Source organism: Eublepharis macularius, chromosome 11, assembly GCF_028583425.1.
Source record: "Eublepharis macularius isolate TG4126 chromosome 11, MPM_Emac_v1.0, whole genome shotgun sequence".
NCBI classification, from domain to species: domain Eukaryota; kingdom Metazoa; phylum Chordata; class Lepidosauria; order Squamata; family Eublepharidae; genus Eublepharis; species Eublepharis macularius.
Genome location: NC_072800.1, coordinates 80,850,468 through 80,871,319, shown reverse-complemented (window position 1 = coordinate 80,871,319; position 20,852 = coordinate 80,850,468). Strand labels below are relative to the sequence as shown.

At 39.8% G+C, this 20,852-nt stretch overlaps 1 protein-coding gene across 1 annotated transcript in view; it reads right to left on the bottom strand.

Moving 5' to 3' along the window:
- Positions 1 to 20,852, bottom strand: part of PTPRN2 (protein tyrosine phosphatase receptor type N2) — an 816,843-nt gene that overhangs the window by 471,472 nt on the left and 324,519 nt on the right. The window contains exons 7-9 of the mRNA XM_054990963.1: positions 17,452 to 17,697; positions 15,570 to 15,610; positions 13,829 to 14,220 (exon numbers count right to left, since the gene is read on the bottom strand). Coding sequence (XP_054846938.1) covers positions 13,829 to 14,220; positions 15,570 to 15,610; positions 17,452 to 17,697 — 679 coding nt within the window. The remainder of the gene's footprint in view (positions 1 to 13,828; positions 14,221 to 15,569; positions 15,611 to 17,451; positions 17,698 to 20,852) is intronic.

The following is a 20,852-nucleotide window of genomic DNA, read 5'->3' as shown; positions in this document are numbered from 1 at the left end:
TACCTGCACCAGAGAGAGAGTGGGGGGGAGAGAGAGAGAGAGAGAATATGCACACAAGTGGTAATCACCTCTGCTGCATAACAGTAAGCCCTCCTCAAGGCTATGCGGCCTTGGCAGTTGTCCAACAATGCCTGTAATTGATGGTGGCCTTGCTTTTAACATCCACACAAGCCTTTAAAAATAATATTGCTCACAAAATTGTTTATTGGGTTATATTTTTACGTCTTTTGTCAGCAGAAGGAAAAAGATTTTTGCAACCCCCCCCCCAAATCCAACAATATTAAGATCTATTAAAATTGTAGGTTTTGTGTTTGGGATTTTGCCAAAATTTCTATTGGTAAGTGAATGTACAAGTCCTCCCAGTAAAGAACTAAGAAACCATCTCCACCTGCTACCACTTTTGTTTTGTGCTAGATTTTTTGTCTGATATAGTGATCATATTGTGTACATTGTTCCACTGAACGTGTAAAATGGAATATTTCAGAAGGGTACTTTTATTCAGGCGCAAGGTTGTAGTAAAATGGGACAGCACTTTTATAAAGGGAATATGAATGTAGTCCCCCCCCTCTGTTTATTGTATGTATTACCTTAATTTTATTGCAGTGGTTTCTTACTTCTTTATTTCTGCATTTTTACTGCCTTGTTTTCTAATTTTTCAATCAAGTCTTGTTGTGTTTACTGTATGTCTTTTGTAGGTTTTGTTGCACTGCTTATACATTTTGTAATCTGCCTTGAGTTTCAGCAAGAAAGGTGGATTACAAATAATGTCTATGAATACATAAATATTTCTAAGGTGAATTAGATTGAATTCTGACAGTTGCCTTGCTTTTAACTAAACTGCTGCTATTACACCAACAAGACTGGTATTAATATTTTTTTAAGGAAGAAGGAGAAGTAAGAAGAGATGGAAAACACATAACAGAAAGGAAAATAATATTCACATATTGATTTTGTGATATTGTGGAAACTTTACCACTCACTATATATAAGATCACTCTTTAGCATGCTCAATAAGAATCTCTGAAGTCACCATCCATTTTCTTAAAATACATTTTCCTTTCTGCCCAGGGGTTATTATTGTGTAGCTCAGTGTTTCATTACAGAAACAACACTCCTTAGCACCACTCCATTATCCTCTAATACATTCCCTCTGTCACTAACAGTCAAAACATATTTCCAGTAGAAAGGCTGAAGACTAGCAAATAATTTATACTGAACCAACAAGAGTATATGTGGAAGCTTTTATCTTCTGTGATTTTAAAAAAATGTATTTGGTTTAAACCACTTAAAATAAGAAAAACAAAGATGTAAAGCAGAGTACAAAGTTTTATAATACATATGAGAAAGAGAAGGGGTGGGAAATAGTGACATGGACTGCATTCTTTATCATGTTTCCATGTAAACATGGTATTAGAAACATTTTCTTACCATATTTTTCCTATTGTTAAAATATTCTGCAAGAAAGTCTGATCTACCTTCTATTTTTGTATCACATAAAGCAACTTTGGATTCTATATAGCTACATGGTTAGGCATATCTCTATGGTAAATAGATATCAAAGCATATATCTATGGTAAATAGATATCAAAGCATATATCTATGGTAAATAGATATCAAAGGGGAAGAGATTTTTTTTAAATGGACACACAACATAGCTCAAATGAACTATCAATATATCTCATTTTCAACATGGCCCCACCTATGGATATTTAAAACTGGAGTTTGGGACCATGAACAGACAAAACAGATCATTCTATTAACTTGAGAAAAGTCTCAGGTTTGGAGAAAAAAATCTTTTAAAAATACATTGTGGGGTTTAAAATCCCTCAAAATAAGAGAAGCAGCGCCAGTACCTTTAAGAAAAGAATGCCCTCTAATGGCCAGGGTGGAACTTGCTAGGAAGTCACAACAATATTGCCAGCCTTCAAACCTTGGTTTCTGTCAGTAAAAGGCAGAGGGGAAGGGGCCGGACCAGCAGAAACCACTGGGCCAACTACTACCATGCAATTTGCACAACTCACCCAGGAGTCACAGTGGCTACATCTTGAGACCACTCAACTTCATGAGCCCAGCAGCTGCCTCTACACAACTAGTGTAACTTGGCTGGGCCCAGCAGTTACCACCACACAACTCACCTGAGCAACTTGCTACAGTACAACTTTTACAACTTGGCCAGACTTTTCCCAGGGAGAGACTGCCAGAAGAGGGAAGAAAAGAAAGCTGAGAGCCAGTGTGGTGTAGTGATTAAAAAGCACATATAAATTCCTCCCCTTTTTTCACAGCACAACTTTGGACTTGATTTGCTCAATCAGCAGCCTGGGCAAATGGAACTAGTCATACGGTTCTTTGAATCCAGGTTGACACATACTTAAAACATGGAACATTATCCAATAAAGAATATCCAACAAGGAATAACATGTTTGGGGGGAAGGTTAAATACCACTGGTATGTAAGTAAAGGTCCAATTTGGAGATAGAGATGTGTAAGCTTTTCCACAGAGAATGAGAACAAAACATAAATATGAAAAAGGAAAGATGGCTAGAGAGGCATTCCAGAGCAAGCCTGGCAGATTTTACTGCCCAGTTCTCAATATCTACTGAATTATGACAAAAAGGGGGGGGGGGAATATAAGTGAGTATAAAGCAATGCCAAGAATGGCATTTTCCCTGCATTTCCCAACACACTTGTCAAAACTGTCCAACGTAGTCATCCATTTGGTAAGGGAAATACTCATTCAGTTACACAGATGGCTTGATTGTTAGCGTATGCCAAGCCTGCTGTCGGTCCAACAAGAACAACTCACAATTCCGAGGAAAGGTTTTACGTGCAGACTAACAAGCAGGGGCTCTCATTTGTTTTCCCTCCTCTTGATTGCCAAGTGACTTCCCCAAAAGCCACTCGGTACACTGTAAAAAAAAAATCTCCCCTAACATCCTAACTTGAATTTCTCTGCCGTCTTTCTCAAACCATACGCAGATCCTGGGGTCTCAGTGACAAAACAGAGAATTACACCTCCCGATAGGTCTGTCAGGTCAGTTCGAATAATTGATTCCCTGAAAAAGTGAGAAGTAAAACCAAAACATAGAAATAGATGTGACATTGAGCTTTATTCTCTTTCATCTTTATCTGAATTCTTCAATGTCTGTTTGCACTCAAAAGCCTGAAACATTTTTTAAGAGCAACTAGATTGCAATAATGTTTCAACATAGTTTGCCATATGCAAAACAATATGTTTTACTGGCATCAGCTCTGAATGCAAAAACGTTTATATTGCGTCTCATACATAATTGGCTCCACCCTCTATAAGACATAAGCCTCAAATGCTGCAGGGCTCTCCTCTACAGCATCTTTCCAGCGAGAGGAATGGTATTTCTGTTGGGCTTGTCATTGGCCCTATGATTAAAAACTCAGAAGCAGCCAGAACTTTGAGAGAGTTAAAGAGGAAGATGGAAAAATCACATTCCCAGTGCCTCCCTTCTGTCACCTCAACTGATTTATTTTAGCATTTTAATTGTGAATTTTTACATTGTTTTTATTATAATCTGTGGAAGCTGTTATGGCTGAAAGATGGTCTATAGATATAACAAGTAAATAAATAAAAAGCATAATTGCCCACCCCACACAAATAATGATAAAAATAATATCCCCTCCCCCCTCACAGATACAGATAATATGCAGCCAATAGATTTTCATTTGCACATATGCAATTGAACTGGAAAACATCTCTGTTTTCTTGTAAACATTTTAAGAACTCCCACTTTCATTTCTAAAAGCATTAAGTATGTTTCTAGCCCTTATGGTTGCAGATTTTTTTTTTAAATCCAGTTGAAAATGCACCTCTAGTCTGAGTATATACTTTTGTAGATCACAATCCTGAAGAATTTGTCTAGTCATATTATGAGTAGACATGGGCACGAATGGGGAAAAAACCCTGAACAGGCTGTTTGGTGTTCGTTCCCGACGACAAGCACAAACAGCCGACCGGACCCAAACATGTCTCGTTACCAAATGTGTTTGGTGTTCGGTGTTCGTCGGCACCAGGGCGGCCCCCTTAGCACCTAGAGAGCCCATATTCACAGGAAATGTGCAGCAGACTCTTCTCCAGCCACCACCCAAGTTTAGTCAAGATTGCAGTATGGATCTCAGAGTTATACATTCCTGGAGGAAGGGGGTAGAGCCCTAGCCCAACACTCCCAGAGATCTGACCAGATCAGGCACTAATAAGCAGGGTGAGCCCTCAGCTGAGGTGCCCACTGAGCTTGGCCTCAGGGCCTGGCAGCAGCCCTGGAACCAGAGGGGATAGCTCCCTTTCCCACCCACCACACACAGAAAAAAGCCCAGCTCCAATGCACTCTCCCTCTCTCTCTCCCAACAGTCTATTAAGAGCTCTGTCCCACTCTACTGCTTGCTGAAAGTGAAACCAGAACTGGGAGCGCAGCGCCCTTTTTTAAGCTGAGGACTGATTGAGAAACGCAGGGGGCCTGCGGTTGGCAGTCAGAACTGCCTAACAGGGTTTGCAGGGATGAGATTGGAGTTCCCATGGCCACAGAACACCCCCTCCCCCTCCCTCCCCCCTGGTGTCTGCTCCCACATTACCAATTGTAACCGATTTGCAGCTCCACACTTGGAAGGAAGACCTGCCCATCAAGATAAGTTGGGCTTTGATTAGGGTGTCTGGGGAGACAGAGGGAGTGCAGACAGAGTTCAGGCACTCCTCCCCTCCATTGCCGAGGCAATTGATTGAAGGCATCTGAGTGTCTAGCTTCCCGAACGGCAGCTGAGCACAATGAACGAGGCTTGCACCGACCGCCTGTTCAGCTGAAATGGCGCATCACGAACAGCCCGTTTGCGAGCAGCCGAGCGGCCTGTTTGTGGTTTTTTTCCGTTCGTAATGCTGTTCGTGCCCATGTCTAATTATGAGCATCCATAAGAAGAGTCATAGCAACATAGAGCTGGAAAGGATCTCAAGGGTCATCTACACAGTGCAGTAGTCCTTCTGGAACAGACCAGTGGTCCATCTAGTAGTTCCACACAGTGACCAACCAATTGTTGTGAATGGTCAACAAACAGGATACAGAGGCTAAGGTCTTCCTCTGATATTGCTCTAGCACTGGTATTCAGAGATTTACTTCCTCTGTATGCCTCTTTAGTCATCATGGCTAATAGCCATTGATGCATATCCTCCTGAATCTGTTTAATCATGTTTCAAAGCCATCAGTGCTATTTTATGTATGTATGTATTTATTTATTTTGTTTGACTTATATCCCACACTTCCCGCAAGCAGGCTTAGGGCAGCTTCCAACAAGAATATACAATTAAAAATATACAATAAAACCTCATAATAATATAAATCAGATAACATGAAAGAGAATCCAGATGCCACTAAACAATCAGGCTACTATAAAACACCATAACCACGGGCACCACCATGATGTGCTAGTGGTCTGTGGACATGAGTTCTATTGTATGAAGAAGTACTTCCTTTTTGTCTGTCTGGAATCTATTGCCTATCAATTTTGGGGGTACCTGAAATACAGTGGGAATAACATTTGGGAAGGCTGCAAGTGTTATCTTAATTTTTAAATTTTAGTCCAGAAATCACAAAAAAATTCTTGTAATACTCTGAAATAGCCTCCCTAACACAGCTATGGGACCAAAGCAGTTCATTAACTTGTTTAAAGATGAGGTTTGACATATTTATCAAGTATAATTTATTATCTCTATACTGAAGCCTCAGTTGTATATGCTGCACAACTAGTTCAGCATATTCATTGTGGGTAAAGCACCGATTCATTACTGACCCATGGGGGATGTCGCATCACAACATTTTCTTGGCAGACTTTTTACAGGGTGGTTTGCCATTGCCTTCCCCGGTCATCTACACTTTACCCCCAGGAAACTGGGTACTCGTTTTACCAACCTCGGAAGGATGGAAGGTCAAGTTAACCTTGAGCCAGCTATCTGAACCCAGCTTCCGCCAGGATTGAACTCAGGTCATGAGCAGAGCTTGGGCAGCAGTACTGCAGCTTACCACTCTGTGCCATAGGGCCTGGAGTTTATCATACACTTAATTAGGGTGTTTTAAAATGAGCATTTTATCTTCCAAAGTATTGGTTGGTTTGTTCTGATTGTGACACAATAAAATATGAGCTTTGTGGGATAATTAGAGGGTGGTTGATATATAGGAGATGTGGTAGCTTCAAGGACCTCCAGTTCAATGGCTCTAATTGACAATTTGGAATATTTTAGCATACAGTTGTTCTGCCACACAGCTTGTGCTGATATCTTGTTTATGCCCCTCTCTCCACATAGGATCATTCAGGCACATCTTCAGTCCACAATGATGGCAGCACAATGTCGATATCTATATTTGCTGTTACAAGCTGTGATGACTGCCCTTTTAAAAAGCTTAGAAGTGCTATACAAACAGCTGAAGGACTGTGAAGGGTTAATGCTTCATAAAAACAAAAAGCTTTGAGTGATAGACTACTCCAAGGAATCTGATTGGGTAGCATGAGCTGAACAGAGAGACTTCTGAACTGGATGTTGATTGATTTAAGTTCTAATTGAGAGAGGTTGAGTACTGAAGATTCAGACCTGACTGAGAACAATTCAATACAGACAGGAGAACTGGGGGAAAGTTGGCAAGGAAGTTTGAGAAGCAGGCGCAGATTTCCATTCGGGCCAAAGAAAGGGGAAAGATCTTCTAGTGAGAGTCAAACAGGGAGTTCGCTCTGAGAGAATGAGATCCATGGTCTGGTATGGCTAGAAACTGCCTTTGGAGACCTTAAGGGTCAGTTAAAAACTAAAGACGAGTGTTGGTGTTTCAAGAGAAGGGGTTTGGGTACTGAAAAGAGGGTACCAGCCTTCTGGAAACCTTTCATTGAGAGACTACTGAATGAAAGTGTATTAGTGTGTTTGGGAAAACACTGGAGCAAAAGCTTCTCAACATAAAAATGTAAGTAACTGTGACGAGCTTAAGAAACTCTCATTGGTCTGAAACATTAGACCTTAAGTCTTTTCATGTACTGATTTTACCTCAGAGTTATCTATACAGAGTTACCTCAGAAATTTAAATATTTTGTTAATTTTTGAATTTAAAAATGCTTATAGTGCCATTTAAATTGTTTAAGTCAAGGGGGGGGAGTTTATACAAGCACTCAGGCATCCAATAAGGCACACCCAAGTTCTTGCATACATACAACTGATGACGATGATGATGAACTGAAATATTTGATTTGAGTGCCCCTGTATCACAAAAGCCTTTTGAAAGGAATTCAATTCCAAGACCATGAAATGCCCTGTATGCCAGTCAGCTAGTTCTACAGGTTCACTATGCTGCATGTTCAGGTCTTTATATTCAAGGCAACTTTGTTTTGCAGCTAATTCTTCCTGCACTCTCAATTTAGCATTAACACAATGAACTGCCATTGAGATGCTCCCAAGGAGATGTACCTGCAAACAAGCACTTTTTATATTTTCCACTGACTACAGCTTTTAGTTAAAGCAGACAAAAAGAAGCCTATCACAAAAAAATCAATGTTGAACTTCATTATGAAATTAATATTCCATCTAACTCATCTTAACTCATAGTAACAAAAACAAAATGCTAGCGATTTCCAGCTTGATCTACATATAACCTCCCATTTTCTACACTAGTTAAATCTTGATACATTTTAAATTAAGAGTTAAAACAGTTATTAGATGCAGCCCTTCACATTTTATCAGGATGTTCGTTTGATAACTTAGTTGCGCCACAGCCAGACTTCTATTACCTAAGATCTCAAATAAGTCTATGGTAATGATTTTAAGAACTCTTCAATTTAGGTGCATTTGACTCCAATCCATTTTTCTCCAGCCATGTTCTCTCTAAGGCTTTATTAGCTACTGAACATTCATAAGCTTACTTCTGTTTTGACAAGACAGCAAATCTCTGCTCGCCACATTTTGTGCTCCTACCTTCCTTCTCTTCCTTCCCTACCACAAATAGGTGTGAAATTTAAACCTTTTAACTCAGACAGATTCAAGTCCAGACCAATTTATAAAGCAGATGACACTTTGCAAAAATCAATTTCAGTGGTCAGAGTATGAAGGTCAATGGAGATTACGTATCATGGAAAAGGGAAGAGGAATGCAGGAGGGAAGGAGGGATTGGTTCCCCTGAGCTATTATGGAAATGTGACACCACGCCAAGGCAGGCTGTGCTTGGGATTCTCACTTCAAACACAAGCTAGCTCCACCTACAATGCTGGCATGATTAGAGGAGTAAAATGGGAATAATAACAGAGGACTTTATTCATAGGATTTTCCTTTGCATTCTATTATTTATTTCCAGTCATGTAAAACATAGAGCAAGGGCCAATGTACCTGACTGCCCTGATCACAGCAGCCGCATTTCTCCTGGGCTGCATGGCAGGATGCACAGCCACAGCTGTTGCTTCCAGCAAACAAGTCTGATGAACTGATTCACCACAAGTGGGGATCTATCATGGATGAAGACAGGCAAAGGGGTTTCCATGATCAGAGCAATCAACCCTTAGAACCTTATTTTATATATAACTATCACTAGTAACAGGAACGCATAGTGGAAATGTTTATCTGCCCATTGTCCTGTAAGATTTTTTTTAAAGGATAGGCTAGCCAAGCGTGGTCCAGTTTCTTATGAGGAAACATATGCTTTAGACCCTAGTTGCTCACAGACCCCAGTTGTTAGGGTTAGGAAATCTTTAATCAAAACTCAATATAAACACTTTTATATTCAGGAAAGTCTGCCAAGAAAACATCGTGATGCGACGTCCCCCCAGGGGTCAGTAACGACTCGGTGCTTAGGTAAAGGCTTTACCGTTACCTACATTTGACAATATATTTGAGACCAAAAACATTTCTTGTTGGTTTCCTATCATGGAAACCTGCTTGGTGACCTGCAGGACGGTCAGGCAAATTCACCTCATTGGCCTCAACCAGCCAACAGGCTGCTATCTGGGAAACTCTAGTTTAGCAGGCTATTAGACAAGGAAGACATACCCTTGGTGAAGTTCCATTCCGTTAGTGTAATCTGTGTCATACGGTCACAAATGGAAATATTTGGGAGTAGGCAAGGATTATATTTATCAAAGGAAATGTGCTACACACAAGGAGAGCTTGTTCGATGATATAAACATGATGTGGGACTATCTGCAGTTGGAACAATTCCGTAAATCTGCATGGATCAGACAGTGAAATCTCACGAGTCTGGTTAACAATTGGTTTATTATAAGTGGGAGGAAATCCTAATACTTTAAAAACATTGTCCTTAGTTTATAATTGTTTTATTATGTCAACTGTCCTGTGTTTTCAAAGGGCAGGATAAAAAACTAGGCCTGGAAAAGTTTACATAAATTACTCGACTTTAAGAAGTTTGCTAAGGAAAGTTAGGGAAAGCTTTAGTCTCGGTATTCCCAAACACCATTGCCAGGCCATTGCCAAACAGTAAGGATGAAGTGAGACCCTCAGTAATACAACTTCAAGTCTTCTATGGGCTTCCCTTGCTTTCTGGGGAGATGCAAAAAATATAAGCTCTTCTTATTCGATGTTGCAAGAATACAGTTCCTCTTTAATTGTTCTCCTGGGGGGTGTTGCTATTTATCTAATTTATATGAGTTTGTGATAAAAGAGTTGATTTATTTTGCCACGAGTAAACAAAATAAAATGTATTCCGTTAACAAAAACAATACCATAATATATTCAAGTAAACAGCACAACACTACTGTAAATATCTCTAGACTGCAGAGGACTGGAGGCATGCAATCAAAGGTTTGGTTGGTTAGTTCCATCAATATGAGAACTTCAGCTTCTTTGCTTCTGCAGCATTCTGGCCACTTGCACTTTTCTCTACTAAATTTCTCTCTCTGATTTCCTTCACTGCTCTGTTTGCTAATTCTAGCCTCTTTTTATTTCCTCCATTTCTTTGTATTATTTTTTCAAACTCTCCTCTCCCTGCCTGCCCTCTTGGCTGGCTTTGGCCTGTTCATTTTTGGGGCACTTTTCTGCTATTTTCCCAGGACCCAATTTTTTTCTGCCGATGTTTCTGCCAGCCTTACCTACAGAATCAGAGAAGCTCAGGCAAGGTCCTTCTCCCTCTCACACTGTGAGAAGAAAATCTGTGGGTTTTAACTTCATCACCACCACCAAACAGCTTCATTATTACAATACAGACATTTGGCTAACATACACAGTGGCCTTTACCAATGACTAAAGCAGGGTTACAAGGTCTCTCACTATGGTGGGAGACCTCCTGCTGGCAACCCCCACTGCCCACAGCCACTGGCATGACAGCATTACATCAGAAACTCTATAGTTTTACCACAGAGTTTCTATCAGTTCCTAGAGTTATTATGACATCACTTCCAGATTTCCCCCTGAAGTGACATGACACAGTGGCGCTGATGTTGTCCCCCGTGTCCCTGCCCCCCATTTAGAATTAATCATGTATACATTAATAGTAGTCTGAACAGGCATATAGTCACAGTCAGCAAATTCTGTGCATGCCCCATAATTTTCCAATGAATTCCAGGATTCTATGACAAAATTTGATTCCACATGGAGGGTTTTTTCCCCTTTCCATTTTCATCTCTAGTCATGCACCTCCCCTTTTTTGTTTCCTCACAGCATCTTTACACAATTCAAGAGCACCCTGTTTGTTTCTGTTCGTTTGCAAAAAACTCTACTTTTTCTAAAACCTAAAACCCCCTGATATTTCCTGGCATGGAATTGTTGAGATGTTTTTTTCATATGTTCAGAAGGAAAGGTACACCTTGTGTTTGAATGGAAGAAACACCCCCTTTCCTGTCTGCATTTTCACAGTGAACTGCACTGCCTTGGTGCCATTGCCAACACCAACAAAACTGAGCTTTTAGTATTTTTTTTGTCTTTGAAGAACAGGGCAAAAATAGTGCAAGAACTTTGCCTCGGTAGGATATTAATTTATGAAACACTACTTTTTTAATTTCACAGTTGTCATAATACATAGAGTAACCATATAATGGAAAGAAAAAAGAAGAATCCATACCATGAACATGGAAAAACGACATCTGCAGGAAGCAGCAGCAAATATAGGAAATTACCCATTTTGAGTGGTGTTCTACCCTTAATAAAGTGCTGAGGCAGCACCCGAGAGGATTTGCCAGACAATTGCCTACACTAAAACTGTCAATTCGTCCCTAAGATTAGTGCTGATGGTTAGTATGGATCTGTATGGATCACACTGCTCTAAGGATCTGAAAGGTCAATCAGCAAACAGCAGGAGTAACCTCTTGTTCTCACTGCTGCCAAGAAGGCTGCCATTTTGACAAGTCTTTATACTATCACAAATCTTTTCTTTGAGAACTACAAGAAAATATTTATCTCTGCTCCATGACACTATTAAAATCTTTGGTCTTTACTATACAGTGAAGTAATCTTAAATATCTCCTTGGAGCATGATGAGTCCGGAGCCAACACAAAAGACTGAGAATCCAACCGTGAATGAATCCCCTCTGACATCTTTCTAACTATACTGCTGAGCACAATTTTTTCAGTCACATTTGAGATCACAAGGTAAAAAGAACTCCGAGCTATTAACCTCAGTGCATGAATATATACTTTTGCCAACAGAGGACTATTTTCTGCTGGAAGAGTTTAGTTTCTTTATTAAAAACAGCTTTGTAATAAAATCCTGACAGGCAGAACCACAAGGCACAGCTTCAGTAGGGCAACAGGAGGTGATCCTAGGAATAACAGTGTTAAAAATGGAGACACTTTATCTAGCACTGTACTTCAGAATGTGTGTTGGCTGCACATGTTATTGCAGTGTTAAAATATATTTTATATTTCCAGAATTCTGAAAAATTAAAACTCTGCCAGTTTTTAACTCTGTGCTTAGTCCTGGAGATAAGAATCATATTTGTTTGTTTTAGATCTTTCTCATGTCATCTACCAGTGAACTCCAGTGAATTCCCAGTAGTATTCTTGCGATTTTAAAATCAAACCACATCCTCTCCCTGTTCTATCCACATAACTTTGGGATACTTTACAGATTTAGCATGCACAATCATGGTGTACTTTGTAATGTATTGAGAAATGGGGAAAGATGATGCATAGACTTCTTTATTCATTTTATATAAGATGGGAAGTCAATTATGGCCTCCTAAATTGGAAGAAAAGTCTGCCTCTTTCTCACAGATTTCTCTCAGGTATACCAATTGTGCACTCTATTCCATAACATCTGATGCAATCCCTAAATTGAAAAGTGGTCATAGATGCAGAGGAGTTAGCCGTGTTAGTCTGTGGTAGCAAAATCAAAAAGAGTCCAGTAGCACCTTTAAGACTAACCAATTTTATTGTAGCATAAGCTTTCAAGAATCAAGTTCTCCTCGTCAGATGCATGGTACAGAAACTGGTCCAGTTTCTGTACCATGCATCTGACGAAGAGAACTTGATTCTCGAAAGCTTATGCTACAATAAAATTGGTTAGTCTTAAAGGTGCTACTGGACTCTTTTTGATTTTCCTAAATTGAAAAGATACCAGAATATCATTTATGGCCACTAAACATGCACAATATGATAGCTAAACAAATATTAGATAATTAAAAATTTGAGAATTCAGTTTCATTCCTACAGTAAAACAAAGATTTACCTAGGAGGCCCATTTGTGGGCCATGGAGTGTGAGGATGTGATACAGGGTGGCTGCCATTTCCTCAAGGCCCAGCAGCTCCCAGCAGCCTCTTCCGGGTTGCACAGGCAGTCAGTAAATTCAAATCACACAGCCTGCCAATCAGCAGTGGGTTGGCTGGGCTTTCGGAGCATGCCCTGCCAATGAATCTGGAGCTCACAGTCTCCAGTCAGGCCTGCCAATCAGGGATAAATTCCTGAGCTGGCCAGTCCCCTCCAGCACTCAGCTTTGACCAGATTCCCATTTGTCCCTCCCTTGGCTCAGAGTTTTGTTTTCAGAACTTGGTGTGGCTGAGATAATTTATTCATGGAGGGGAATCTAGGTTCTTCAGGCAGTTCTGGAGATTCTTTGGGATTGTTTCTCTTTGCTTTTTCACAACTTCATAGGCAGTTTTGGCATTGGGCATGGATCCTTTTGGGGAGAAACATGACCTGCGAGCCCAATTTCCCCATACTTGGGGATCCCCTTAAGGGATCTTGAGGGTTACGCATTGCAGAGACAAGCCCAGAAGGGGGCCTTCTGGGTTTACTCACTCCCTCGTGGCAGGGAGATCCACAAAAGGTTTCTGCCCATGTGGAATCCCATGGCCTGTCATCCCATGGTTTCCCCCTTTAGCAGGTGGGCTGAAAGGGTGAGGGTGGTCATCAATCAGCAGGTGGGTCGGCCAGTGCAGGGATCCAGCCCCTTGCTGCACCAGGGCTCCATAAGCTGTAAACCAATAAAGTTGTGACCTTTTTAATTCCAAGTCACCTCTGTGTCTTTGTGCAACCCACCCTCACCCCCTCACCTTTGGACCCACAAACACAAGCCATCATAAAATGGTGATGATTCATCCTGCTATATTTGTTTTAATTGCTCTCTTTACTTTGCCATTGGTATTAAATTTTGTTTTAATTGCTCTCTCTGCACTGCCATTGCAATTAATTTTTTCCTGCAGTTTTAGTATTGTGATCTTTTACTACTTTTATTGTGACACTGATGTTTCTAACATTTCTAACATAACTGCCTTGACAACCTACTAGAGGCTAAAATTAGTAGCATATAAATCTGACAAACAGTACACACACAGACTCATAAACACGTCATATTTCACGCACATGCACAAACATATTCAGTTCAACTGCACTACGACACTTACTCTTTTTCTGTCACAATGTAGCCATATTCCTCTTCTTTAGAAGACTTTACATTGAGCTGTAGGTCTTCTCCCAGGTTATTTTGCATTTCTTCATAAGTTCTTTCATCTTGAATCAAAGTATTCTTAATCCAGTGATGATGCTCCATCAGCTCTTTAGAGTTTGGTTCCAACTCTGCTTTCTTTTCAGCTATCAGTTCCCTTGAGAATGTTTCACTCTTTACATTTTCAATCCCAGCCTTCACTTCTTCAGAGGAAGAAGAGGAGAAATCTAAATCCTCTGACTTCTTGATTTCCATTTTAAAGGATTCTTTGGGCAAAGGTTCTGTAGGTAAATTTTCCTTAGCCACATTCTTTTTCAGGAAATTGAGTAATTTTGCACCCAAATGGTTCTCCTATATTAAAAACAACACAGTGATATTTCCATTTTAGTTCCTGAACATGTATTCCGGGGGATACTGATGTGTAATTCATGGATACAGTCCTGTAAATCTCATAGTGACCCTATAGCAATACTAAGTATATGAACACTTATTTAAGGTATACTGTTGCAATATATGTTCTTAGATTAGGGTGTATATTTAAAGATTTGACAACTGTTGGATTCCCTAGTTTTGAAACAGAAAGTAAGAACATCTGGGAAAGCATTAATATTAACTCTTGTCTTGGTTGGACAGTAATATGCAGGAGTCCTTGACTTCTCTGGCTGATCCAGTTCCAGTCCTGCTGGCCCCAATGGTATGAGCCCCAGGCTTTCCTTCATTCAGACCCTTAATTTCTCTGTCTTGTTGGTCTTATTCAGCCCTGTCCTGAAGTGAACTCTCAAATCTTATCTTAGATCTTATCTCAGGGAGTAAATAATTAAGATTAAACTCAGATTCTTTCTTTCCTTATATGTTTAAAAATGATTTTAATTCAATTAAAATGCAGTGTGAAGTTCCACCCTAGTGACACATGGTGAAGTCAGACGACTCCTAGGAGGGGACAGGCACAGCAGGGAAAGAATGACCACCCAACAACCTATTCAGAGACCTTGGCTATTCCAAGGTATGTTGACATTTCCTATCATACCAAGTAACTGCAACCCTTTCTACTTATTTATTTATAGCAGCACACTGAGATTTTCCAAAGAAATCTGCTGCCTACTCACCTCCACCAAGAGACATCATCTCTACTTAGATCTCTTTGGCACACAAGGAAGCAAATGAATACAATGTAATTTTGGTAAATAAGGGATAGAAATCAGACAAGACACTGGGAATTTCAAGTCTGGAGCTTCCAGATGCTTTCAAAACCCAACTATCAGGCTCGTAGGGATACAATTTGGATTGGGACCATGGTGTGAGGGGAGAAAGGTTTAAAGCCCTCTCTGTGCTATTTTCCCAATCTAAAATAGTCATCAGGAGCTGCTATCTTCCTCACTGGGATAAATACCAGGCTCACATATCTACATTTATGATTTCTCAACAAGGCAAAAAGCAGCTGCTGTGGATAATCTTAGATTGGGAAAATACTGCATTGGGCTCCCATGCATCTTATAACTGAATTTTTTAACAACTGGAAGCTCCAGACCCAGAAGTCTCAGTGTCTCATCTCCTTTGACCTTCATAGGGCAGCAAGAGTCATTTATTTTTATACATCAAGTCTTGGATTTACCATTCAAGAGCTAGAGCGGAATTACATTTAGCATAATTTGCAAGACTAACACAAGTTTGTTTTAATGAACTGCGAACATATATATTACCTCCTTTTTATTCTTGACATTTTCTTTCTGTGTTCCGGCATCTAAAGGAACATTGAAAAAGCATTTACTGTACAACACAGAACATTATGTTTAACATAGATGCTAAGGCTGCTTTGCTTTCTATACCTTATACTTTTTTTTTACTGTACATTAAACATTAGGAAGTTGTAGCCAAAAGATGAAAGTAAAAGCATAGATCAGGTTTGTCACTTTGACTCCATTTGGACAACTTGCTAATGGAAGATCAATGGAAACAGTACAGTAAGAGTGCATTATATTAATTAGTTCAATAGCACAGCTGACAATTTACCTCTGTTTACCAGCACCTTAAAAAAAGATCAATACCATGTCTTTCACTAGCAAAGAAATGATGTTTACACAAATAAATGTGAAATGACAACAGATTTACAGCTCAGGCTCTTTTCAGAAAAATGGGATTGTGTGTGTTCTGATCATTTTTTATTTTAATAAAGACAGTACTTAAAACAAGGATTGGGCCACAAGAATTATACACTGCTAAATACTGAGAGACTGCCAGTGCCTGATCTAAACCCATTAATTTCAATGAGTTTAAACTGGGGTAACTCTGCATTGGATTGCACGGTCAATTGCATATTTCAAGGTAAGAACAGCAAACCTTTGTGATAACTGCATGTAATAAATGTGGATTTTAATGCACCTGGGTCCAATATACTTCCATGTTTTCCAGAATGACCTACCAATAGCCCTCTTCAAAATCCATTACATATTGTATTAGCAGCAGATATAGGTTTATCCTCTGGCCTCTGTCCAGAAATACTGTTCTGGATCCTGGCACATTAAGATACATGTACCTATTTGATCAATGTAAGATCAGAGCTGTAGATTTTAATAGTATCAATCAACTTATTTGGGAATGAGATGGGAGAATGAATTCAGGGATATAGATTACTACCGCCAGGGTGTAGAGGTTTGGGAGTTGGTTTGTTGCTTAAACCTCATGATATATCAAACACATTTGTTCAAATAATGTATCTGCTCTGCTATTAAGTGATGAATTAAGTAGCTAATACATACAGTTCCTTAATTATTTTAGCAGCTCATCATAAAAACAAATCCTGACTCAAGTGAATAAGTATGAAAATCTGGCTGGCAAAATGCATTTTAATACCACAGCTATAAAATGAATTAAAATGATCAGTAAGTTATTTCAACCAACTAAAATATGTCTAGACAGCAAAAGAGAAATTTACATTCTGAGAATAATATTTAACTTAGGGCAGAGCCCACCCACCCCCACTCCCTTATGGAATAGTGATGGTGGGAAAAGCACACAAAGGTGTGCTATTGGAGGGAGTTGCTTAGGTTCCACCACTTGCTGATTCTTCTTGGCAAGTGCCCTCCCAAATAGTTTTATATAATTTTCTTCCAAGACAGACTTCAGAACTGGGTGTGTGTGGGTGTGTGGCACTCTCTGTGTCTGTGTGTGAGTGAGTGTGTGTGTGTGTGTGAGAGAGAGAGGGTATGTACAGAGGAGAATAAATGAGTATATTTAATTCAGCTTGTCCATCTTCCAGATGGGCGAGATGCAGAAATTGTAATCCAATCTGGGAAGACATCGTTTTTAACCAGAGAAGCAATTTGTATTGCCTGCTTAGCTAGAGTGGCAAGTGCAACTTAGTTGGACCCTGCCCTGGTAATACAGTGCAACAAATGCCAGAGATTGCTAGCTGGCAGGAAGGCAGAAGAGGTCAGCAAGTAGTAGAAGAGCGGGGCAGTGAACAAGCAGTGAGAAAGATAACCAGATAGGCTTTCCTTGTTTGAAACTGTTTTAAGGATTGTCAAACAATTTAATTTCTTTAGAAAAGCCAATAGAGGGAATCTACCCTGTTGAATCTAGTACCTTGCATCTGATAACCTTCTTCCATTAATCCTGTCTCATATTCAGCTTTTCCTTCTGCATTCACATCCTTTCCCAATGTCTCTTCTTCAACATTCCCAGCAGCATTTTTCTTTTCTTCATCTGCATCAACAGCCTCAATGGCATCAGCAATTATATCAGCCATCTCATCCAGCTCCAGTGGGTTCAATTTATCTACATCCACATGATGTTTCTTCAAGTCCCTCAGAACATCTTGAATAAATATTTCTTAGAAAAGGGCAGCGGGAGGAAGACAGAAACACGAACATAAAGATCATGTACAAGGGAAAAGAAAGGCAAAGCATGTTCTCTCCAGCTTCAGTCCAAACTGATTCTCTTATTGACTATTCTCAGTGTATTCATAAATATTTACTTGGAAGTATTTTTTAATTTTTTTCTATTTCTTATTCAAATTTAATAAGTTCAATTATTCTGTGCATACAAGTTTTATTAATTCATGGAAATGTCTTCTTATATAAATCTTATACAACTTATTGAGTAAGTTATCTCATTGGACCAAGCATGGCCACTGGAATCACTGATTTAGGATAAATCGTTGGTGAAACAACATTTCTTAGATAAAATGTCACATACCAGTATGTCTTATCTAGGTGTGACTATATCTCTGGGACAAAACTGCTGCATTTAGTATTGTCACATAACTGAAGTCCTTCTTTTCACCCTACATCATGACTTGCAAAAAAAGATTTACAAAAGGAGCTAAACTGTAGAAATAAATCACAGTAATCCTCAACCAACATTGCTAGTACAGATTAAAAAGTAGAGACTGTATTAGAGCAAATACATATAAGGAGGATGGCCAAACAATGTACAGTATGGCTGCTGTAAAAATGGGCCAGAGTTCTTTGTATTAGATCAGTTTAAAAGACTATTAAGTAAAATTACAAACAAGCTGGACCCATTTTATACTGAGCAGTCACTGGGTGATTCCACATGAATGGTTTTCCCTGCTTCAGCTTCTAAATGACCTTGATTTTTTCTTGTGTTTCCACACGTGGGAAGGCAATCCTAGCAGCAGATTCGAAGTCACTGCACGTTTTATCTGTTTTTTTTCCATCCTGCTTTCCCCGACTTATTCGTCCATGCGCAGCAGATTAGGGATTTTAATCATGCGGAATTCTTTATCCGATGTTCTCCCCACCCTTGCTCTTTTCTCTTGCCCTTTGAATCAACTTAATTTGATTGGCCAATCATGTTTTCTAAGCTACACCCACTACCTTTTCCCTTCCCCTCTTTTTTTTTAAAAAAAAATGTAAAAAAAAGTTGCAACGTTTCTACAAATCTATGCAGAAACATATCCTGTGTCACATGACAACAACTGACTAATAATGGGTCCATTTTACAACACGCCAAATTTGTTACTTGTTGCTTGCTGACAGCTGACAGTTTCTGAGGTAGAGTGAAAGTGTGATGGAGGGACTTCAGTGTTCAACTAGTGGTCTAGGCATTTCATGGAGGGAGAAAGAGACCGTCCTCAACACAACACCTATCACTAAACCACACCGCGGGAAAGCGGGAAAGATAGACGCGGGGTCATTGGTAACAATTTTCTCTCCAAATGTCAATAGCCAATACTCTTCCGCAATATCGGCGGGAAGTGCTCTGGCCTATCCAATATGTTTATTTGATGCAACGTTTATGTGTAGCAACTTTTTTTGGGGGGGGAAATAAAAAAAAATGAAGATGTGCATCATTCGACACTTCCCCCGGAAAAAACGATGAGGAATCGATTTTTATCCTGTCAAAAATTCCGCATGATGGACTTTGAGCCGATGAAATGTGCGAAACAAAAGCCTAATGTGGAATCGGGGAGAAGTGGATTCGTAGGACTCCACCGTGGCATGACTGCTCAGAAAGTCTGATCAAAATTGATCATGCGGAATCCCCCACTGAAAAAACAGAAAGCAGCAGGAGGATTTCTGGATATCTCCGCCCAGCTTCCAGGCACCACCAATTGTTACAATGAATTTCAGGAATCTGCCCCAAAGGACACACAGCTTCCAATTCTGCCTAATATGACATCCCAAGAGAAGCATTCCAACAGACCTCTCTCAAAAATAGGCTGTCAGCATCTAAACCCAGAACTAGTTCTTTGGAGCTCTCAAGTAAGGAGTCCAAAATCCATGCTACATCAGTCGAACAACTACCTAAGATCCCCTCCAAGTCCCCAGCTGCGCAAGACAAGCAGCACAAAAAGAAGCTGTTCAACTGAGACTTCCATGCTTTAACCTCATGTAGTTTCAGTTTGTGTCCTTAGAGTTTCCAGCAGTCATTACGCTTGCCCAGAATATATTTGGAGCACCTTTGGAGCTATCAACAGAGTTCTCACGCAGCGCTCTCCTGGGTGCTGAAGACTCTGCTGTTGACCATGGAATCTACTACCCTTTGCAGTCTATCTGCTAATGCTTTCCTTATTCTGTCTCAGATGTCATCCTCCATTTATGTTCTTTGGTATCACAAAAAAAAGTTCCCCCATTCTAGCCACAGTTCAGCAGCTTTGGCATCATGTCACCTTGGTGTCTGAGCCCTCTACCAGCTGCTCATCAGCTTTGCTACTTTGGCTGAGCTACCAAGATGTTTTAAAATTATATTATTTTAGTCTGCCTTTCTCATTGAAATGCAGGTAGGTTACAAAGCATAAGTCAATAAGATCAATGGTTCAGAAATTGAAAAAACAGATTTCTGGATTGCAGAAATTTGAAAATAAGCAGGAATCAGATACAGAGCTGCAATAATGCTGAAATAAATCATAAGCAAGTTAACATGGCATTTGAAATGATGCAGAAACTACCCAGTAGGACCCACTTGCAGCAACAATATGGTCTACAAAGCATATCTCTGAACCATTTCCTTACAGCACAGCCCTATGACTGGTGTAGAAAAATCCTCCTGAATAATTCAGTTTTATGTAATTTGCAGAAAGCCAATAGAGCGAGAGCTTTCCTGATCTCTTCAGGCCAGCTATTCCATAAGATGGGGGCCACCACAGAGAATGCATGTGTACAGGCAGCTGTTGATTTTGCCCATTTGCCAGGTGGCACCTGCAGAAAGCCTTGTTCAAATGAGTGAAGTTGTTGTGTTGGGAGCATAGGAAGAGAGGCAGCCAAGTTAGATCCAGCTAGGTACACAAAATCTCCAGCCCGGCTAGGACATGAATCTCGATCATGGAATTAATGTAAATATCTTGGCTTTTTTTTCCTGTAAAGCGATTAAACATAATTAAATGTACAAATTGATTATTATAACCTAATTTTCATCAGTGTCCACAAATAAAATATCAGAGTGATTATTTCTAACCAGGTCCTTCATAGCGATTGGTAATACTAAAATCCTTTTAAAAAAATATTTCTGGACTAAATTGG